Source organism: Dasypus novemcinctus, chromosome 12 (assembly GCF_030445035.2).
Source record: "Dasypus novemcinctus isolate mDasNov1 chromosome 12, mDasNov1.1.hap2, whole genome shotgun sequence".
In the NCBI taxonomy this organism is placed as follows: Eukaryota; Metazoa; Chordata; class Mammalia; order Cingulata; family Dasypodidae; genus Dasypus; species Dasypus novemcinctus.
In genome coordinates this window covers 6,817,121-6,840,793 of record NC_080684.1, presented here as the reverse complement: position 1 = coordinate 6,840,793, position 23,673 = coordinate 6,817,121, and the positions used below count along the sequence as shown (strand labels likewise).

Here is a 23,673-nt window from a genome sequence, read left to right as displayed (position 1 = left end):
AGTTGCTCAGGTAGACTGATGTAGCATCAGCCCACCTCCTCCTCTGCGAAGGGTGGGGATGGAACACCTGTGCCCAATAATCCATGTGGGCCAAATATGCCAGCAGTTGCCCTGAGAGATCAAAAGAGTGAGTGTTGCCCCTTCTGCCCTTTAGGGGGTGCTAATGAAACCACAGTTATCCAATAGTTCAGTCCATATAGGCTCAAAGTACCTGCCATTGCTCAGAGAAGCTGAGGAAACACCAGTGCCCTCCTATCCTGTGGGGGTGGAAGTGTGGAGATGGAATCAAAGTTGCCCAACAAACCAGTCTGTTTAGCCTGAAAGCACCTGCAGTTGCCCAGTTGGGGTACAGGGATGGAGCTCCAGTTGTCTAATCAGTCTGTGCCAGCTAGAAATGCCTGCAGTTGTCCAGAGAGGCTGGTGTAGGTCCCCCCACTTCCTCCCTGCTGGAGGTGGTCCTAGGGCCTAGGCTAGGGCTGCAATCCAAACTGGATGGAAAGAATCCAGCTCCTACCAGCACTGTCAATTTCAATCAGCCCCAACTCATGCCAGGCACAATGTTAAAATGGTGGCTACTGGCCTCTTTCCATCTTGGACAGGTTCAAACTTTAGCTGTTCTTAGATTATACTTTAGTTAGCTAAACTTACTAATCAGTAGCTGAAGTCAATGGCCAACCATCTCTTCCTTCCCCATTTTTGGGAAATGGAGCTTCCAACTCCAGCCACGCAGTAGCTCCTGAAGTGGCTTGCACTGCCAGTGGGGGATAGGCAATGGCCTCCATGGCATGGAGTGCCCTACTCATGAATCTTCAATGCAGATGGGCAGTCTCCTTCTTCCATTCTCTCAAGGATATTTCAGGATGCTCTTCTGGTCTCCTGGGCCCCCCAAACAGGTGCTTTAGATAGGTCAGGATAATTACTAACTGTCCTGTAGGAGGAGCTGGCTCTTGGAATGCGTTACTGAGCAGCCATCTTGCCCCTCCTCCTAGTCCAGCTTTTGTTGTTGTTTTGTTGCTGTTGTTTTTTGGTTACTATTTTCATGGAATACTTTCCAACCTTTCACTTTAACCTGGTTGTGTCCTTATATGTAAGGTGAGACTCTTGTAGACATATAGATGGCTCATATTTTTTATCCATTCTGTCAATCTGTGCCTTTTGATTGGGGAGTTCAAGCCATTAACATTCAGTGTTAGTACTGTAAAGGCATTACTTATCCATTCTGGCTCATATTTTTTTTATCCATTCTACCAATCTGTGCCTTTTGATTGGGGAGTTCAAGCCATTAACATTCAGTGTTAGTACTGTAAAGGCATTATTTCATCCATTCTGTCCATCTGGCTTTCTGTTGTCATATCATCCTATCATCAGTCTTTTTACCCTTTAATTTACCTTTCCTAATAATCTTCATTTCTACATTCTTCTCTAAGTCTCTTGCCCTTGTTTTTTCCTTTCAGGCTGTAGCACTCCCTTTAGTATCTCTTGTAATTCTGGTCTTTTGGTAACATGCTCTCTCACTTTTTGTTTGTCTGTGAAAACTTTGAACTGACCCTCATTTTTGAAGGACAGTTTTGCTGGATACAGAATTCTTTGCTGGCAGTTTTTTTCTTTCACTACCTTAAATACATCATACCACTTTCTTCTTTCCTCCGTGGTTTCTGATGAGAGGATGGCACTTAATCTTATTGAGGGACCCTTGTATGTGATGCTTTGCTTTCCTGTTGCTGCTTTCAGAGTCCTCTCTTTATCTCTGATATTTGTCAATGGGAATAGTAGGTGCCTTGGGATAGGTCTATTCAGATTTATTCTGTTTAGGATGAATTGTTCTTGGATATCAATATTTAAGTCTTTCATTAGGGTTGGAAAGTTTTTGTTCATTATTTCCTCAAATATTCTTCTGCCCCTTTTCCATTCTCTTCTCCCTCTGGGACACCAATAATGCATATGTTTGTGTGTTTTGCATTATCATTCAATTCCCTGAGCCCCTGTTCCATTTTTTCCTTTGTCCTCTATTTCTCTTTTCCTGTCTTTTCCAGTTCAGATATTCTGCCTTTGAAGTCACTAATTTTGTCTTCAGTAATTAAAATCTGATTTTATGTGCCTGTAATGTATTTTTAATCCATTCATTGTATCTTTCCTTCCCATAAGTGTGTTACTTTTCTTTGCAGGCTTTCAAATTTTTCTTTATGCTCATCCATTATCTTCTTGATCTCCTTTATCTCTTTAGTCATTTTCTTTCAACGTTTTGAATTGATTTAGGAGAGTTGTGTGATTATCATTGATTGTCTTAAATCCTATTTTTCTTCAGGATATTTGGTCTGTTCCTTTGACTGAGCCATCTCTTCCTGTTTCTTAGTATGGCTTGTAATTTTTTGCTGATGTCTAGGCATCTGAATAATTTGTGAATTTACTCTGTCAGCCAATTTCTCTCTCTTGCCTATTTTTTTCCCTCAGATCTCTGATAATCGGTTTAAATTATTCTAAGTCTTTAAAATTGCTCAGCTTAAGTTATCAAAATTGGGCTCAGGACTCACTAATGGGGCACAGATTTTCTCCCAGGAGTTAGGGTACAGAGAGAACCAAAAGCAGTTTTTGTCCATGCATTTTCCAGACTGGCCAGCAGATAACACTTGCTGGCACATCTTGCAACAGAGGGTTTCAGTCTCTAATTTCCTGTGTTTTAGTCTGGCCAGAGCTGAGATTGAAAGTGGACTCTGTTGGCTGAATTCACTGAGTAAATGCTCCCTGATTCCTCTTCCCTTTTCCTTGTAACAGCTGATAGGGAGAAATACATCTGTTCCCCTCTCCATTAGTTACAATTAGCCAGGTGTTTTACCTCAGCTTAATATCATGGGGGTGGGGGAAGGAGGCCTTCCTGGCCACTATGGGGGTTTGGTAACTCACGTTTGTTGTTTCAGGTTCTTCGTCTGTCTCTCACCCTCCTGAAAGTTGTGTAGCATTGTCCTGGTCTGCTGACCCCCAAAGCAGGTGCTTAGGACAGCTTTTCACTCTTTTTCCATCATTTTTTTGAGAGAGTTGAGCCCTGCCAGCCTAGTCCAATGCCATCTCCCCACACCTCTTTTTTATTTTTTAATGTAAGCATTAAGGGTGATAAATTTCCCTCTCAGCACTGCCTTCAGTGTATCCCATAGGTTCTGATATGCTGTGTTCTCATTTTTCATTTGTCTCAAGATATTGACTGATTTCTCTTGCAATTTCTTCTTTGACCCACTGATTATTTAAGAGTGTGTTGTTTAATATCCGTATATGTGTGCATGTTTCCTTTTTCTGCATTTTGTTGACATAGATGGGTCCAACAGTCTTGCTAAAAATGGTTGCAGTTGCCCAGAGACGCTGAGGGAACATCATCCCTCTTGCCTGTCAGGATGGAGCCCCAGGAATCCCAACATTCTAATCCATGTGGACCTAAAGTGCATTCAGTTGCCCAGAAAGGCTTAGTAAATACCGTCCTCCCTCTGACCCTGTCAGGGTTGGGATGTAGCCATCTCGGTGCCCAGCAGTCTAGTTCATGAGAGACAAAAGTGACTGTAGCTACCCAGTGAGGCTGGTGCAGGTCTCCTCACTTCCTCCCTCTTAGACACAGGGCTGAAGCCCAGGCTAGGGCAGCAACATGACCTGGGGGAAAGAAGCTGGTCCCTACCATCACTGTGATTTTCAATCAGCCCTTCTTCCCCTCATGCTGGGGGTGGAGTTAAAATGATGGCTGCTGGGGAAGCAGATTTGGCTCAACTGATAGAGCATCCACCTACCACATGGGAGGTCCAGGGTTCAAACCCAAGACCACCTGACCCATGTGGTGAGCTGGCCCTTGCGCAGTGCTGATGCATGCAAGGAGTGCTGTGCCATGCAGGGGTGTCCCCCGCGTAGGGGAGCCCCATGCACAATGAGTGTGCCCTGTAAGGAGAGCCTGCCCAGGAGTGGCACCGCACACACGGAGAGCTAAAGCAGCAAGATGACGCAAGAAAAAAAGACACAGATTCCCAGTGCCACTGACAAGAATACAAGCACACACAGAAGAACACACAGCGAATGGACACAGAGAGTAGACAACTGGGGGGGGGGAGGGAGAGGGGGAGAGAAATAAATAAAAATAAATCTTTAAAACAATGGTGGCTATGGCTCTTTCTGGCTTGGACATGTTCAAATAGTTAAAGTACTCAGTAGCTGAAGTTGGTGCCCGACTGTCTCTTCCTCCCCTGTTTTTGGGAAGTGGAACTTCCAACCCCAGACACAGAATCGCTTCCAAGGCATCTTGCACCACCAGCACAGCATGGGCATTGGGCTCCACAGCATGGAGCACTCTACTCATGAATCTTCACTGCAGATGGGCAGTCTCCTCCTCCTGTTCTCCCAAGGATGGTGCAGGATGCACTTCTGATCTCCTGGGCCCCCCAAACAGGTAATTTGGATAGCTCTGGCTGATGACTAACTGCACATAGGCTGAGCTGACTCTTGGAGCTCCTTACTCTGCTACCAACGTGCCCTTCCTCCCTTTGACCCATATTTTAATTGGGTTGTTTGTCTTTTTGTTGTTGAGTTGTAGGAGTTCTTTATGTACTCTGGGTATTAAACTCTTATCATATACGGTTTCCAAATAATTTATCCCATTCTATAGGATAAAGATATTTTCCTGTATTTTTTTCCTAGGAATTTTATACTTTTAGCTCTTATATGTAGGTCATTTATCATTTTGATTTAATTTTTGTATATGTTGTGACATAAGGATCCACTTTGATTCTTTCTCATGTGGATATAGTTTTCCCAGCACCATTTTTTTTAAAAGACCACTCTTTCCTCATTGAGTGGAATTAGTACCCTTGTCAAATATCAGCTGGGCATGGATGTATGCATTTATTTCTAAACTATCTCCTCTAATCCGTTGGTCTGTTCTGTAGGTCTGCCTTTGTGCCAGTACAACACTGTTTGATTATTGTCGACTTGTATTACAATCTGAAATCAGGAAGAATGAGTCCTACAACCTTGCTCTTCTCTTCCATGATTGTTTTGGCTCTTCAAGGCCCCTTGTCATTCCATACTAAGCTGAGGATTGGTTTTTCCATTTTTGCAAAAACACTGCTGGAATTTTAATAGGAATTCATAGATTACTATGCATAATTTTGACATGTTAACAAGGCTAACTCTTCTAATCCATGAACATGGGATGTCTTGGCATTTATTTAGGTCCTTTTAAATTTCTTTCAGCAATGATTTGTGGTTTACTATATACAAGTCCTTAAATTCTTGGTTAAATTTCTTCCTAGATATTTTATTTTTTTAATTGCTATTATAAATGGAGTTGTTTTTTTTTGTTTTGAGGTACTGCGACCAGGAACCTCATATGTGGGAGCTGGTTCTCAACCACTGAGCCACATCAGCTCCTCTGAGTTGGTGTTTTCATTTTTTGCTTGTTGTTTGCTTTTTTTGTTTTTAGGAAGTGCCAGGAACCAAACCTGGGACCTCCTGTGTGGGAAGCAGGTGCTCAGCTACTTAAGCCACATCCACCCCCTGGAATTGTTTTCTTTTTCTTTTTAAAAGATTTATTTTCTTTCTCTCCCCTCCCCCACACTCCATTGTCTGCTCTCTCTGTCCATTCACTGCGTGTTCTTCTGTGTCCCTTGCATTCTTGTAAGGCATCTGGGAATCTGGCTCTATTTTCTTGCATCATCTTGCTGTGTCAGCTCACCATGTGTGCAGTGCCACTCCTGGGTGGGCTGCACCTTTCATGAGGGACGGCTGTCCTTGCAGGTCACACTCCTTGTGCATGGGGCACCCCTATGCAGGGGCACCCCTGCATGGCATGGCATTCATCTGCACACAACAGCACTGTGTGTGGGCCAGCTCACCACATGGGTCAGGAGGCCCTAGGTATCAAACCCTGGACCTCCTATATGGTAGGTGGATTCTCCATCAGTTGAGCCACATCCACTTCCCTGGAATTGTTTTCTTGATTTCAATTTTGAATTGTTCCTTGTTGGCATATTGAAATACTACTGATATTTGTGCATTGATCTTGTATCCCACCAATTTGTTAAATTCATTTATTAGATCTAGCAGTTTTCTTGTAGGTTCTTAGAGATTTCCTATACATAGGATTATATCACTTGTGAATTGAGGTAGTTTTACAACCTTTTTCCCATTTGGATGCCTTTTATTTTTGTTTTCCCTAATTGTTCTAGTTAAAACTTCCAGTACAATTTTAAATAGCAGTGGTGAAAGTGGGCATCATTGTCTTATTCTCAATCTTAGAGGGAACTTTTTTTGCATGTTGAACCACTCTTGCATTCCTGGGATAAAATCTCCCTTGGTCATCAATTTTAATCCTGTTAATGTGCTGTTGGATTTGGTTTGCTAGTATTTGCTAAAGTATTTTTGCATCTATATTCATCAAGGATATTAGTCTGTTATTTATTTTCTTTTGATCTGGCTTTGTTATTAGGGCAATGCTAGCCTCATAGAATGAGTTAACAATGTTGCCTCATTTTCCAATTTTGGTACAGTTTGGTATTAATTCTTCTTTAAATGTTTGGTAGAAGTTACCAGTGAGGCCATCTGGTATTGGACTTTTCTTTGGTGGATGGTTTTTGATTACTGATTCAGTCTCTTATTATTGGTCTTTTGATATCATCTATTTCTTCTTGAGTCAGTTTTGGTAATTTGTGTTCTAGGAATTGTCCATTTCATCCCAGCTATCTAAGTTGTTGGCATGTAATTGTTTATAGATATGAAAGGATGTGGACCCTTCTGGTCTTCTCTGAGCATGCTTCTTGTCCTGGACCTGTGTGCATGGACTTAAGAAATCCTCATTTACATTTCCACGTAATGGGAGAATCCCCCAGAATATAGTCTTATTTCCCAAGTGATATATTGTCTTTTTTTCTTTAAAAGATTTATTTATTTATTTATTTATTTATTTATTTATTTATTTATTTATTCCTCTCCCCTCTCCCCCCACCCCAGTTGTCTGTTCTCTGTGTCTATTTGCTGCGTCATCTGTCCACTTCTGTTGTTGTCAGCAGCACGGGAATCTGTGTTTCTTTTTGTTGTGTCATCTTGTTGTGTCATTTCTCTGTGTGTGCAGCACCATTCCTGGGCAGGCTGCACTTTCTTTCGTGCTGGGCGGCTCTCCTTACGGGGCACACTCCTTGCGCGTGGGGCTCCCCTACGTGGGGACACCCCTGCATGGCAGGGCACTCCTTGCATGCATCAGCACTGCGCATGGGCCAGCTGCACACGGGTCAAGGAGGCCCGGGGTTTGAACTGCGGACCTCCCATGTGGTAGATGGATGCTCTATCCACTGGGCCAAGTCCGCCGCCCTTGTCTGTCTGAATGCTGGTAAGAATTTGCCCAGACAGCTGCAATTTGATTGTTTTCCTACACAGTTTTAGCTGCCCTGCCACCTGCTTCTATGTGAGATGGCAAGTTTCCATTTGTCCTTCAGGCTACCACCAGACAAATCAGATTAATACAGACTAATATGTACTTCAGTGTGTGGAAAGAGTTACTCTCCTGCCTCTGTGACTGGAAACAGTAACCTCCTCTGAACAAGTGAGGAAAGGATGAGGGAAATATTAGTAAAGGCACCAGTTTTTCCTACCATTTTCTTAAATATATATATTTTTTAAAGTTACTTAGATTACATAAATGTTACATAAAATATATAGGAGATTCCCATATGCCCTGCTCCCTACCCCTCCTACATTTTCCCAAATTAACAACATCCTTCATTAGTATGGTACATTTGTTACAACTGAAGAACACACTTTGGAGCATTGTCACTAAGCATGGATTGTAGTTTATATTGTAGTTTACACTCTCTCCTGCACAATTTTGTAAGTTATGACAAGATATATAATGGCCTGTATCTGTCATTCTGGACAATTCCCAAGTCACAAAAATGCTCCCATATTACACCTATTTTTCCCTTTCCCTCTTCAGGACCTCCAGTGGCCACTGCCTCCACATCAATGGTATAAGTTCTTCCATTGCTAGAATCACAATAAGTCTAGAGTAGAATAACAACAGTTAAGTCTACTCTAGTCAATCGTTCATTCCCCAATCCTGACGATTCTGGGATAATGATGCCCACTCTGCCACTAAGTGAGAGGGGGCTTAGCTACCATGGGGCAGATGGATGGGACTATCATGTTTGCAGTTGCAGACTCTTTCTGTTCTTTGGGATGGTTGTTGTCCATCTTCACCTCTTTGTTAGTTGTTCTGAGTGAGTCCAATGAACTGGAGAGTAGGTATTGCAACTCTATTTAAATTCAAGGCCCAACTGGGTACATGGACAGCCCAGAGATTCAAGTCTCTTGGACATGTACACACTTATAGGTTCAAATAGAAGGGACAGAAGAGCCATGTTTATTTCCTAACATTTTTAACTTGCCATATTTTTTATTCATCGTTCACCATCACCCATTTGCTGTAATTCTTTACCAGTTTTCCAGAGCTCTAAGGAAATGGTTCCATTAGCATTTACTCATTTTAAAAATTCTGTGGAGCAAATAAAAATAATAAGAGACAAATAGAAACAAAGACACAACTTACCAAAACTTATGGGGAGAGTGGATGTGGTTCAAGCTGTTAAACTCCTGCTTCCCACATGGGAGATCAGGATTTGGTTCCTGGTGCCTCCTGCACAAACAAAAACAACAAGCAAAACAAATGGAAAAACCAATTCACAGAAGCTGATGTGGCTCATTGATTGAGCTCTGGCTTCCCACATACGAGGTCCAGGGTTCAATCCTCAGCCCCCAGTACCTCAAAAACAAACGAACAAAAACCTATGGGATGTAGCTCAGAAAGAAATTTAAAATTCACAGTTATGAATACCTATACTAAAAAAGAAGATCTCAAGTTAATATGAGGAATTACAAAAAAAAAGAGCAGAGTAATTTCAAAGTTATGGGAAGAAAATAAGATTAGATGGAGCAGATATGACTCAAGCAATTGAATACCTGCTTCCCCCATGGGTGGTCCTGGGTTTGGTCCCTTATGCCTCCTAAAAAAAAAAAGAATAAACAAACAGCATGCAAACAAACAAAAAACCAACTCAGGGGAGCTGATGTAGTTCAGTGGTTGAGTTCTGACTTCCCACATATGAAGTCCCAGGTTCAATCCCCAACCCTGGTACCTCAAAAAAAAAAAATTAGATTTAACACAAAAAGAAGAAAATAAGATTAGAGTAGAGACAAATGAAATAAAGAATAAAAAACAACTGTGAGAATAAACAAAACAAAAAGTAATTTGACAAAGCCAATAAAATTGGCAAACCATTAGCTAGACTGACAAAAAAAGAGAAGACAAAGTATATAAAATCAGAAAGGAAAATGGTGATATCACCACTAACCTTACAGAAATAAAAAGAATTATAAGAGAACATTATGAGCAATTGGACACCAACAAACAATAATCTAGAAGAAATGGAAAAATTCCTAGAAATACATCCACTCAACAGATTGACTCAAGAAGAAATAGAAAAACATTAACAGGCCAATAATTAGTACAGAGATTGACTCAATAATCAAAACATTCTACCAAAGAATAATCTAGGATCAGATGGACTCACTGGTAAATTCTACCAAATATTTAAAGAAGAATTAATAACAGTCCTGCTCAAATTCTTCCAAAGACATGGAGAGGATGGAACACTTCCTAATTCATTCTGTGATATGAGGATAGTCTTTTACTCTAATGCCAAAGCTTGGTAAAGACCTCACAAGAAAATTAAATTGCAGGCTAATTTCCTTTGTCAATATAAATGCAGAAATCCTCAACAAAATATTTGCAAACCAAATCCAATGGCATATAAAAAGATTATACACCATGAACAAGTGGGAACTCACTCCAAGAATGCAAGGGTGGTTCAACTTAGTACATCATTCAATGTAATATAACAGATAAGTAGAATGAAGGGGGAAAAAAGCACTTGGTTATCTCAATATCAATGTGAAAAAGGCATTCAACAAAATCTAGCACCCTTTCTTGATAAAAACATTCAGAAAAGTAGGAATAGAAGGGAATATCTTAATAGGGTAAAGGCCCTTTATGAAAAACTCCAGATGATACCATTCTCAGTGGTGAATGACTTAAAGATTTCCCCCTGAGATCAGGAATGAGACAGGGGTACCCCCTTTCTACAGTGATGTTCAATATTGTACTAGAAGTTCTTGTCAGAGCAATTAGGCAAGATAAAGAAATAAAAGGTATCCAAATTGGTACAGAACAAGTAAAACTATCTCTTTTTGCAGGTGACATGATCTTATATATAGAAAATCAAAAGGATTCCATAAGAAAACTATTAGGGCTGATAAATGAATTGAACAAAGTAGCAGGGTACTAGATCAACACATATCGTGTTCTTATACACTAGCAATGAACAAAGAAGAAATCAAGAAAGCAATTCCTTTTCCAATAACATCTGAAAGAATAAAATAGTAAGAAATTTAACTAAAGATACAAAAGAATTGTATACTGAAAACACAGAATATTGTTGAAAGAAATAAAGACCTAAATAAATGGCAAGATATCCCTTTTTAATGGATTGGAAGAGTTAACCTGGTAAATATGTCGATGTTAACCCAAATCAATATACAAATTCAGTGCAGTCCCTATTAACATTCCAGCAGGCTCTTTTGCAGAAATGAAAAAACTGATTCTCAAATTTATATGGAACTACAAAGGGACTTCAATAACCAAAATAATCATTAAAAAAAGAATTACAGAGTTGGAGGACTCACATTTCCTGATGTCAAATTATATTACAAGATGATAGCAATCAAAACCTTGTGGTACTGGCACAAAGATAGACAAACGGGTCAGTGGAACAGAACTGAAAGTCTATAAATAGACACACATCCATGGCTAATTTAGTTTTGATAAGGATGAATGGGGAGAGAATAGTATTCTTAACAAACGCTGTTGAGAAAATTGGAAATCCTTGGGCAGAAGAATGCTAAAACTATAAAACCTTTAGAAGATAACATAGGGGCGAATCTTCAGGACCTTGCATTAGGCAATGGATTCTTGGACTTTCCATGAAAAGCACAAGCAACAGAAGAAACACCAGATAAATTTGATTTCATCAAAATTAAAAACTTTTTTGCCTTGAAGGAAATTATCGTGTAAAAAGGCAACTTTTTTAGAGAATTGGAGAAAATAATTTCACATCATATTTCAAATAAAGGTTTGATATGAAGAACATTTGCAGTGCAACAACAACAACAAAAGATAACCCAGTTAAAAATGGGCAAAAGACTTCAATAGGCATTTTTCCAAAGAAGATATACAAAGCCAATAAACTCAAGAAAAGATGTCCAGCACCATTAGCCATTAGGGAAATGCTAGTTGATACCACAATGAGATAACATTTCACACTCACTAGGATGGCTAATTTTTTTAAAAAAGAGGAAAATACTAAGTGTTGGATAGGATGCAGAGGAATTGGAACCTAGTGCTTTGTGGGTGGGAATGTCAGATGAGACAGCCACTGTGTGAGTCGCTCTCCTCACAGTGACAGTCATGTCTTAAAATAAGTTCGACTGGGCTTTCAGTGACGTCTCACGGCACTTACATGGCCTCCAGGGCCCTACACTAGCTTGAGTCCCTAACCTCAGGTCAGCCTGGCGTCCATTCAGCGCCCTCATCTCCAGCCGCACTGTCTTCTCTCATTACTTTGAACAAATCAAGATCATTCCTAGTTATTCTTTGCTGTTGATATACTTCTCTGTATCTTTGCATGGTTGGTTTATTCTCACCCTTCAGGTTTCAGTAAAAATATTATATCCTGAGAGATTTACCTGACTAGCCTACTTAGACAAGGCCCTTCCTTATTATTCTTGGCTCAAGAAACTTGTTTTTGTCAGAATATTTTTTTAAATTATATTAAATATTTTTATGTGCATATTTATATAGATGTGTGTATATTTTTAGATAAATTCTGCCTCATTAACTAGATGTTAAACTCCTGAGGGCAAGGATCGGGTTAATTTTGCTCATCTTTGTATTATTGATATCACCTGAATGGGTATTTTTACTAGAAGGGCCCACTCAATACCATACTGTAGAGGAGAAACAGCTCTCAATGAGAATGCCATTGATTGTGAAAGTACAATTAAGGAACCGGGGGAATCTTCCCCAAACCAGTTCAAAGTGAGAATGGGAGCTAGGGTTTTTATAGGCAAAGGAAAGGGGCTCAGGTGGGGGCTGCATGATGCAGGCTTGAAGCTGACTATCTCAAGGGTATTGTGAGGAGGAGGTGGGCAGACTTCCCAGTCCTGTGGTACTTCACGCATGCCAGCCCCTTGCTTGTTGTCATGGATATTGTTGTGCCACAGAGTCCCCCTTACTCCTTTCTCAGCTTTGAAGAAAGTGACAGATCTACTGGGCCATAGCTGTTCCTGACACCATTCCGTGGTTTTGCTTTGAGATATTATTTAATTCCTCTTATTCCTGTGAGCAGAGCTGGAAGGTCTGGTTAATGTCCTTTTAGGAACTAAGAAAAATGTGTATTAGGTTAATAGCAAACTAGTTCATCTAGGTTTGGGAAAGATTCAGTTAAGATATTTTTAGCAAGCACATTTTCCAGGTATCATAATTAATGCTCAAAAAGTGCCCCGTACTTCGTAGGAACAAAAATAAAATTTGTAGAATAAATTCATAAACATTTTCATATTTTACACATTTATAATTATATAATTGTCATCGAATTAAAATTCAACAAAGTCATTGCATGATTGGTAATACATGTATATTGTAGTGATAGCAATATTTTGAAATATAACAAAGGCAGTTAAGATTTTCAGAAAATGTTATGAAGAGTATTCATTAATATTTCATAATCTGGACATGAAATATATTTTCTGATACATCATGCATGTTTCTTGTATATTCTACCTCTCTACTGTATAATCTTATATGAGTTGACCAGCATACAAGTAATATGTGATTCAGTGTCCAGAGGGTCTAATGTATTTTTACTGGGGTATTTTTAATTCAGCAAAATAGTTTTGAAAGTCTAACTTTCTCATTTTGCCAAAGGGAGCAAGATCTTTGAATGTGTACTTTCCTGAAGCAACCTGGTTCACCTTATATACAGTATGTATTATAGCCATTTTATAGAAAAAAATAATAAGTCCATTAACTCAATTTATATGATATCTTTTCCATTTGTTTTTATGAGACTTCCAGAGCCTTGGGCTTTATAATCTGATGGCTTGTTTCTTTGTGAAGCCCTTTGTTTAGAATTCTTTGGAATTTGGACATAAGTATATCAGCAAATATTTAAGATGAGAGATGGGATAATATATATATATTAAGCAACAGAGTGGACTTATTTAATTTTTGCAAACATTTAAATTCTTAAAAGGTAACGAATCCCCACAAGTGATGTTTCCTTATAGCAGAGTGGAATAGGGACTAATGTATAGGGCAGGTGCTTTACCCTGTAAGATGCAGAAACCCACCCAGGCCAGCTCAGGCATGAGTTTTTTTGTAGGGACGTACATGAACTGACAAAGGAAATCTCTTGGAAATCCAAGAACAGCAACTGTAATATACTGGATTTCATGGAGACTGGTGTTAAAAACTCTGGCCTCAATAGCAGGAGTTTGTAAAATTTCAGCCTGGTTCTCTGCTGGTGTTATGTATGTCTGACTTTATTTTATTAACAACTGGCTTCCAAAGAATCCCAGCTTGCCATGGACTATTTGACCCCAGCAAGAAAACAAAACAAAACAAAACATATATCTTTATATGTCCCTTGTCCTGCTGTGATAAATGGCAGGTTCTTTCCATTTTTTATAGATTAAATTCTTAAGGAATACTATCGATTCATCTCATATTTTCCATCCAGGCTACACTAGTCTTCCAGGAAGGGAGACCTGTGGCCTGGGGAGTGTGGGGTGGAATTTGAGAGGAAATTATGTGACAATTCTATTATGAAGCACTCAGGTATTTAAACTAATGAGTTTATTTCCCCCTTCTTTTAGTAAGATTTGGCGAGAATTGGCTAATCTTCAAGAAATTTTTATGGGAATACTAGACTATAAATGTAGGACTAACCTCAAAGTGGAAGAAAGGATATGTGGTCTGTTTTTAAATTATGTTAGCTGTGTCTGAGGAATGTAATATTATGAATTCTCCATTCTAGTGGTCAGATTATTAGAGTATCTTAAACAATTAAACCAACGATTTTCAAAGTATATGCCGCAGAAATGTTTCGTAAGTTTCCATAAATCTTTTATTTAAATTACATGTCTTAATAAAATTAAATTCTTAAAAACAGTGTCATAAAAAAGCTCACATAAACCTATTAATATACCAAACCTTAACCTTTAACTCTTTGGGTCCAACATTTTGTTAACCGTAATCTTGTCGTTTGACTTCTTAGTAAGTAAATATGGTTATAAAGTTGAACTTTGGAAATAAGTGTTCAGTAATAAATATTTGTTTTGTGTGTGTTTACATATAAGAGTTCTCCGTAAGGTTTCTTTCTTTAAGCAAACAAACCCTGAATCAGACACTTGAAATCACTCTTCCATGTGAGTACCACGGACGCTTTGCTGAATTTACACAGAACTTTGGGTTTCTACGTCCCATGTCTCCTGACAGGTATTACTTGTAAGAAGTTATGTAAGTAGAATGGTTAACTCTGACTCTCTCTGCGCTAGGGGGACAAAATACCGTTTTCTTGGTTGAAGAAGTTTGTTGACATTCCTGCTCCTCTGGAGATAATTCCTCTCTTCGTTCGTGGTGGGCATATCCTGCCAATGCAGGCTCCAGCCAGAACGACGGCGTTGAGGTAACACACATCCCTGCAGGAGCTACCCGCCGAGCTCTCTGTCAGGAGTTTGCTTGGGGAGTGGAGAAGTCGGAAGAGGGGCTGAGTGTGGCCAGGAGACCGGTATCGGGAGACTGGTTCACTTGGAAGTGCAGTTGTCTTTGTGTGTGTGTGTGTGTGTGTGAGAGCCAGTGTGTGCATGTGAGAGACGAAAGGCAGGGGATGTGGGGAGAAGAAACAGGTAGTGGGGTAAGTTACTAGGTAATATTCTGCTTGAATGTTGGCTCCAGTTCTAAGCTACCCTTTCCTACATATTTTCCTATTACTGTTTTTAAGACAGCTAGTGATTTCCTAGCTTTTATATGAAGGCTAGGTCAAAGTCCCCAAGCTTTGTTTCTCTTTAGATTATATTTCATTAATTATTTCCCCCCACTGATATCATGTAATCAAATATTTTTTCCAGCAAAAGAGTATATTTTTTTAAAGTAATAATTCATTCATATTTTTACATCAAAGATGCAGGATAGCAAATAAGAACTTCTAATTACCATTCATTGAAAATAAAATCTGCTAAAATAAATACGTAATTATTAGAGAAATACGCTTTGGCTCAACATTTTGAAATAGCAGGAGGACTCCAAGGAGCCTCTAACAATGTATTAGATCCGTAGTTTCCAAGCACTACCTTGAATAATCAATCCATTTGAATTTCAAGTTAGTAAATTACTGTTCATTGCCAAAATAAAAGAGAGGGCTTTATGCCCAGCTTTTCAGTAGGAAAAATACAATGAAATAGATGTATTTTATATAAAAACAAAGTACTTCTCTTTAGGAATTCTCACTGTAACTCAAGTTCTCTAGGAAAAAAAGTGGTTTTATCACACATGATGTGTAGTCCGTTCCTTGTTGTGTAATTTTCTCTTGCCAAGTGGTTAGGATCAAATCCTAGAGACCTGACTCCACTCCAGACTCACAAAAATGGGACACGTGGGTTCTGTCATCCTTGCTCCTGAGATGTTTCGGAAACTCTCAGCAGTAAGACTCCCCGAATTATTTTTCAAGCTTCATTTTTCCCTGGAGTCCCATTGATCCAATCTTAACACAGCTCCTGGAACCCCAAATCCAACGATTTTGGCAATTTTGTTACCAAAAAGACTGAGGGGCGCATCTTCAATTAGCATGGTGTAATAACATGCCTGTTATATATATACACACACATATGGAGAGAGTTATATAATTGATGTGCCTTTATCAATTATGAAACGTTTGCTTCTTTCCAGTAGAAATCACTTCGATTATTGTATTTGAGAGATCTACGCTACTGCTGTCAATTTTTTCTGAATTGTACTGTTCAGGGGTGGAAATCAGTTGTTTAAGAATATTGTAAATTTCCTATCACTGCATGTATTCAGGGATAAACTAAATGACTGGTGAAGATGTTTAAGAAAATACAACATTTTTTTCTGGGTAGTTCTATAATATGGTAAGCTTAGGTTCTTTTAACCCTGAGTATACATGTCTACGAAAGAAAAGCAGTACCAGTTTTCGCTATTTTCCTGCAGCCGCCAGAATCCGTTTGGTCTCCTGATTGTTCTCGACGAACAAGGCGAAGCATACGGCAGCCTCTTCTGGGATGACGGTGACTCTATTGGTAAGCAAGCCAGCACGTGCAGCAGCTGAAATGATCTGGATTTCAGTATGGCTTTACTTAAAGTACAGATTAGAGATGGAGGCCAACAGTGAACATCACAGCAAGATTTTGCTCTCCCAAGCATTACCTTCCAGGAACCTGAAATTGTCCTTTCCTCTCACCACACTGCTGGCTTAGGCAATGCAAATCAGAATATTGTCTCCAAGAAGATGCTAATAAAATACACTAAGGTTACCTGGGAGGACAGTTTCTCTCCATTTATTAGCACATTGTTACTTTTCTTAGTCATTTATTCTTATTTTGAGAGGAATGGAGATCCCAGTCTTGCGGGTCAGATCTGTCAATAGAAAATTGTAAGCAGTTGGCTGTGATGGCATAGGCTGTTAGGCTAGAGCAAGAAAGAACTGCTGAGGTTTTATGGTAAGGAGACCTGGACCATGAATTAAAGAATACTGGAAGAAAGAGGTATAGCTCGACCTGAGAAAATACATAATTTAGAGTATTTCCAATAAAAGGCTTAGTCTTGTGGACTTGGAGTTTAGTTGACCAGGTGAAATAAAGAACGATGAAAGATAAAAATTTATATTATATTGTTAATGCTTGTTTTGCAGATACTGTTGAAGATGAAGCTTACTTCTTTGTTGATTATAAATTCAGTAATGTAAGTTGAAACATCCAGTGTTTGTTGTGACATAATATTTCATTTTCTGGAAAAGAAAAAGATATGTTCCAAGTGATCTTAAAAATAAGAAATGTTTCAAAGTATTGGCAATTCTCCAAAATATGTTGCATTGTATACGTTTGTGTATTGCTATGCATTGTTTAAAATGCTTTTCTTCCCACCATAACAACAGAAAGAGTTGAGAACTACTATAATTAAAAATGGCTACAGTGGAATTGCTAATCAGACATATGACACTGTTGAGATCCTTGGCTTGACTAAAAAGCCCAATACCATTTCTGTGAATGGAAAAGTCATCTTGAGTGACAGAATACAATATCATCCCAATATGGTAAGATTTAAAACTATTGAATTAACTGGTAAAATTTCTTTTACTACAACTCAAGTGCTAATATTTGAATTTTCCTTGAATGTTGCTTCCTTGTAAAAACCAGTGTAGATTATTTTTCTAAAATAACAACTTGCATATTTCTGAAGATTGAGAAAAAGGAAGAAGCATAGGCATAGGTTTATATTTCCAAATAAAAATGTGCCCATATCAGGGTTAGGAACTTGGTGGGGATTCAGAGTCAATGCAATGCCAGCACATTCCTTGACAAATGTAGCATAAAAGAAGGATAAAAGGGTGGCCAAAGTAAATGAGAGGATTGGAACAAACAGCTCCTCCAGAACCTGCCACCTCCAGTTTTCTATGAATCTCTGTTCGCATTTATTTTAGCCACCCATTTATCCTTCCTTTATGTTACTCTGAAAGCAGAGCCTCCAGGGAGGTGAGGATATGGTCTTTAAATACTTACAGAGTAGTGATATAGAACTCAAAATACTGAATTCTAATTTTTAAAAAAATTATGGAAAACAACATCCTTCAAATAGTAATCAGGAGTAATCAAAATTTACTCCTCTCAAATTGAATGGCTTTTCCCTTTGGGGAAATTTTTTTTTTTTTAAGATTTATTTTTTATTTATTTCTCTCCCCTTCCCTACCCGCCCTGCCACCGGTTGTCTGCTCTCTGTGTCCATTCGCTGTGTGTTCTTCTGTGTCCACTTGTATTCTTCTCAGCAGCTCTGGGAATCTGTGTCTCGTTTTGTTGCATCATCTTGCTGCGTCAGCTCTCCGTGTGTGCAGCGCCACTCCTGGGCAGGCTGCACTTTTTTCTCACAGGGAGGCTCTCCTTGCAGAGCGCACTCCTTGCGTGTGGGGCTCCCCTACGCAAGGGACACCCCTGCGTGGCAGGGCACTCCTTGCATGCATCAGCACTGTGCATGGGCCAGCTCCACACGGGTCAGGAGGCCCAGGGTTTGAACCTTGGACCTCCCATGTGGTAGGCGGACGTCCTAACCACTGGGCCAAATACACTTCCCGCTTTGGGGAAATTTTTAAGTTGTTTGATGTCTTAATCATAATGATATTTCCTTACTTGAAATTTTATAATTTATCAAGCACTTTTAGCAAGATGAATCCATTTGATTCTCATTACAACCCTGGGAGTTAGATGTGTATCACCAATATTATCATATAGATTTTAGAGAGGAAGAGCTGAGTTTGAGAACGATCTCAAGACTAGTAGCCTTCGTAGTGGGAGAGCCTGAAGTGCCCACCCTGTCCCCTTTGTGCTCTTTCTATTTAGTCAGCTCCTTGATAGACTACAAGTGACTGCTCAGGTCAAGGAAACAAGGAAACAAAAAGCACCTACTTTGGAGAATTAGTTTCACAAATTTTGGTTTCATGTATCAGTGTTCCTGATCTTGAATAAGAAAAACAAACAGAACACCTGGATAAAGTTCTGTAGGACACAAAGATCTTTTTTTGAATGAAATAAGCTGTTTAATTGGAATGTTTTAGAGACTTTTACTGTTAAGGTTTTTGAATCATTTAACTATAATTTACTCTGATATATATATGTTTATGCATATCATCTACGTATACTTATTACATATATATGTAAAAGTCATTTTACAACATATTAACTTATAGCATCATAAGTTAATTCCTGTTAATTTCAATTTAAGGTGAAACTTCAGTCATTACGAAATTTTTCAAATTGATTTACTTTCTCTAATTTATTTCCTTTCTAATCTGTTACAGAAAGTTAATTTATGGATAACTGAACCCCTTTCCCAAGAGCTGACCATTTCATTTTCTTAGAATGAAAATTTAAAAAATAACCACAACAATGGAAGTAAAATGTTATCTGCAATAATTAATAAAATATTTTATTAATATGGAAATTTGAATAATGAAAAAATTAAAATATTTCAACATTGTCGTGTTGTCTGTATTACTTAAATTCTTTGACAGTGTCTCTTACAAAAGCTAGAAAACTGCTTGATAAAATTTCCACCTAATAAGGACTGATTTGTGTTGAGGTGCTAAACTGATAAAGATTATGCTTCTGGACCCAGAGCAAGCCTTTGAAAATTAATTCTAGTTAACTAGAAGGCTTGAGAACCCAATTGAACTGGATATATCTCTCATAAAAGGTAGCCTATCTGTAAAGCTAACTTTTCAGCAGAAAACTCTTTTTTAATTGGCAATATACCTTTGATTTCCATTTTATATTACCTGAATTTTTTCATAAGAGTAAAATAATAAAATACAATTTCTGATTTTTGTTTCTTGACGAACTACCTAGACACACATTTCTTAGTAAGAGAAATTCTAAAAAACTGGTCATTTAACATTTCAAAGCACTAACAGCCATTTACTGCACAGAATTAACATTCAGTGGTGACTGGGGTATAAAGAGTGCCAATGACGTAGAAAGAAGCCAGGAGATGGTAAGGCCCCGAGAGCAAGTGAAGGAAGACTCTCCTGGAGGAAGGAGGAAACCCCTGTGTAGACTGCGCGGTGAGGTCCAGTAACGTGTGCAGAGACGTGAGCACTGGATTGATGAATGGGAAGTTGTTGGTGAACAGGACAAGAAGAGTCAGTGTGGACTGGAGTAGGACTAAAAGAGAAAGGGAGGGAGAAGTGAATACAGACAACTCCTTTTAAAAAATTTTTACTGTAGTAACAAATATGCAACTAAAATTTCCCATTTTAACCATATTCAAGTGTACAATGCAGTCGTTTTAATTACATTCACAATATTGTGTTTCAGTCACTGATATCTTTACTCATACTACTTCATCTCTTCAAACAGAGACTCTTCACCCATTAGTCCTTTCTTTATATAATAAACTTAATTTTTAAAGAAGTTTTAGATTACAAAAAGTTAGATCAAAATTATAGAGAATTCCCATATACCCCACCCACTCCCTATCCCACATTTTCTCCTGCTAATAACATTTTATTTTAGTGTGGTACATTTGTTACAATTGATGAAAAAATATTGAAGCATTGCTGCTACCCAACGTCTATAGTTTACATTATGGTTTACACTTTGCACCATACAATTTTATACATTTTGACAAAATGTGAAGTGGCCTGTATCTGCCATTGCAAAACCATGCAGAAAATTTCCAGTGTGCCAAAACGCCCTATGTTCCACCTGTTCTTCTCTTTCCCTCCCCTCAGAACCTCTGGTAACCACTACTTTATATCAATGCTACAAGTTCTTCCAATAATAAGTCTCTTTGGTCGTGGTTGCATTCCCCCTTACATGTGTTCACTGCTCAGTCTTGAGGATTTTGGGATGGTGTTGCCTGCTTTGCTTCAGATTGAGATCTTGCAGGACTGGTTAGAAGGAACTGTTTTGCTGGCAGTTGTAGATACTCTGTTTCTTGGGATGGAGGTTGTCCATCGTCATCCTCTTGTTAGTTGCCCTGGGTGAGTCCAATGACCTGGAGAGCAGGTGTTGGCTGTGACTCTGCTGAGACTCAGGGCTCATCCAGCACGTGAACAGACTGAAGATTTAAGTCTCTGGGACATAGATTGAATGGGTATAGTGCTAATTATAGGTTCAAATAAAAAGAATAGAACGATCATGTTTAGGGAAATTATAGATGAGTCTAACTGTGTCACATTGCTCACCCATTTAATCTTTTTCCCCCTCTCCATTCCCCTATTCCCTCACCCCCATCCCCCCATTTTTGCTATCTGTGTCCATTTGTTGTGTGATCTTCTGTATCTATTTCTCTTTATGTCTTCTTGTTTTTTCTCCTCTAGGATTCACCAGGATTTGATCCTGGGGACTTCTGATGTGGAGAGAGGTTCCCTGTCACCTGAACCACCTCAGTTCTTGGTTTCTGCTGCACTTCACCTTGACTCTCCCCTTTGTTTCTCTTTTGTTGCATCGTTGCCTTGCTGCATGACGCCTTTGCGTGGGCTCTCAGCTCGCTGTGTGGGCACTGGCTCACCACATGGGCACTGGCTCACTGTGCAGGCACACTTTCTCTTTTTCGCTTTTTACCAAGAGTCCCCAGGGATCAAACCTGGGTCCTCCCATATGGTAGGCAGAAGCCCTATCACTTGAGCCACCACTGCTTCCCCCATTTAATCTTTAACTCCCTATTCTCACACCAAGCATCCTGGCCTGTGGTGACCTACAAACTACTACCTGTTCTACGAAGTTTGTGTTTTCTAAGGGTTTCATACAAGTGAGATCATAAATGTGTCTTTTTGTGCCTGGCTTATTTCACTCTATGTATGATGTCTTCAAGGTTCATCCACATTGTAGCATGCATCAGAACTTCATTCCTTTTTACAGTTGAATAATATTCCATTGAGTATATCCACATCTTGTTTATCCAGTCATCTGTTGGTGGACTTGGGTTGCTTCTACCTTTTGGCTATTGTGAATAATGCTGCTATGAACAATGGTGTACAGATATCCATTTGAGTCCCTGTTTTCAGTTCTTTCAGGTATATACCAAGAAGTGGAATTGCTGTGTCATATGATAAACCTATTTTTAACTTTATGAGGAACTGCCAAACTGATTTCCATAGCAGATACACCATTCTGTAGCGCTGCTTGCAGTGTATGAGGGTTCCTATTTATCTGCATCCTCATCAATTCTTATTATTTTCTGTTGTTTTGGTTTTTTTATTTAATAATAGTCATCCTAGTGAGTGGTGTATTAATCTACCAAAGGGGTACTGATGCAAAGTACCAGAAATCTTTGGCTTTCATTAAAGGTATTATTTGGGGTTAAAACTTGTTGAAGCAAGATGGCGGGTGATCTCCGCCTGGTCTCTCAGGGCTTCCTGTATCAGTCTCTGGCATAGGGCTCATTTCCTTCCAGGCCTTTTCAGCTGCTCAGCTGCTCTGTTCTCTTCAGGTGCAAACTATCAGGCAAAAGGCTCATCTCTCCCCAGGGTCCTGGGATCAAACATGACTGAGCTCTCCTACTTCCTGTGTGTCTTCTGGAGTGAGTGTCCATTTATATCAGCCCACCACAGGGGCAGGGACCCAACCTGAGTCACGCCCTACTGACGTGGCTGAATCAAAACCCTAAACTGATTTTACCAAGTGAACTTAAAACCTTTGAATTTAATGCAATCAAAGGGTATCACACCCAGAGGAATAGATTAGTTTACACACACAATCTTTCTCTTTTCAGGATTCCTAAATAATCTCAAACTGCCACAGGTGGGAAGTGGTATATCTCATTGTGGTTTTGATTTGCATTTCCCTCATGACCAATGATGTCGAACATCTTTTCATGTGACTATTGGCCATTTGTATATCTTCTTTGCGGAAATATCTAGTCAGGTCTTTTGCCCATTTTTAATTGGGTTGTCTTTTTGTTGTTTTGAGTTGTAGCAGTCCTTTATATATTCTGGATACTAACCTTTTTCAGATGTATGGTTCACAATTATTTTCTCCCATTCTGTAGATTGTTTTTACTTTTTTAACAGTGTACTTTGACATACAAAAGTGTTAAATTTTGATGAAGTCGATTTTATCTTTATTTTTCTTTTCTTGCTCATGCTTTTGGTTTCATATCTAAGAACTCACTACCAAATCTAAGGTTACAAACCGTGTATGTTTTCTTCTACGAAAGTTATAGTTTTAGCTCTTGTGGTTAGGTCCTTGATACATTTAGAGTTAATTTTGTATATGGTATGAAATAGGCAAGTATCCTTGCCTTGTCCCTGACCTTAGAGGGGGAAGATTTTCATATTTCATCATTTAACCTCATTCTTTTTCAAGTTGATATCCAGCTTTCCCAGCACCATTTGTTGAAAAGATCATTCTTTTACTAATTAATATACTTGGCATCATTGTCATAAATCAGTTGGTTATAGATGTGTGGGTTTATTTCTGTAGTCTGAATTGTATTCCATTGGTCTATATGCCTGTATTTATGCCAAAACCACAGTGTTTTGATCATTGTGACTTTGTAGTAAGTTTTGAAATTGGAAAGTGTGAGACCTCCAACTTTGTTCTTCCTTTGCAATATTGATTTGATTATTTAAGGCCCCTTGAAATTCCCTAGGAATTTGAAGTTTGCCTTTTCCATATCTGCAAAAAGGGCTACAGGGATTTGGTTAGGTATTATGTTGAATCCATAGATAGCTTTGGGTAGTATTGACATCTTATTAATACTAAGTCTTCCTCTCTATAAACACAGCATTTCTTAACATTTACTGAGGTTTT

General features: G+C 38.9%; 1 protein-coding gene across 1 annotated transcript in view; it reads left to right on the top strand.

Annotated features, from left to right (window-relative positions):
* Positions 1-19,395, top strand: part of LOC131280550 (sucrase-isomaltase, intestinal-like) — a 152,207-nt gene extending 132,812 nt beyond the window's left edge. Inside the window, exons 18-23 of the mRNA XM_058307783.2 lie at positions 13,058-13,114; positions 14,689-14,819; positions 16,361-16,449; positions 17,061-17,110; positions 17,304-17,462; positions 19,218-19,395. Coding sequence (XP_058163766.1) covers positions 13,058-13,114; positions 14,689-14,819; positions 16,361-16,449; positions 17,061-17,110; positions 17,304-17,462; positions 19,218-19,277 — 546 coding nt within the window. The 3' untranslated portion in view covers positions 19,278-19,395. The remainder of the gene's footprint in view (positions 1-13,057; positions 13,115-14,688; positions 14,820-16,360; positions 16,450-17,060; positions 17,111-17,303; positions 17,463-19,217) is intronic.
* Positions 19,396-23,673: the final 4,278 nt, after the last annotated feature.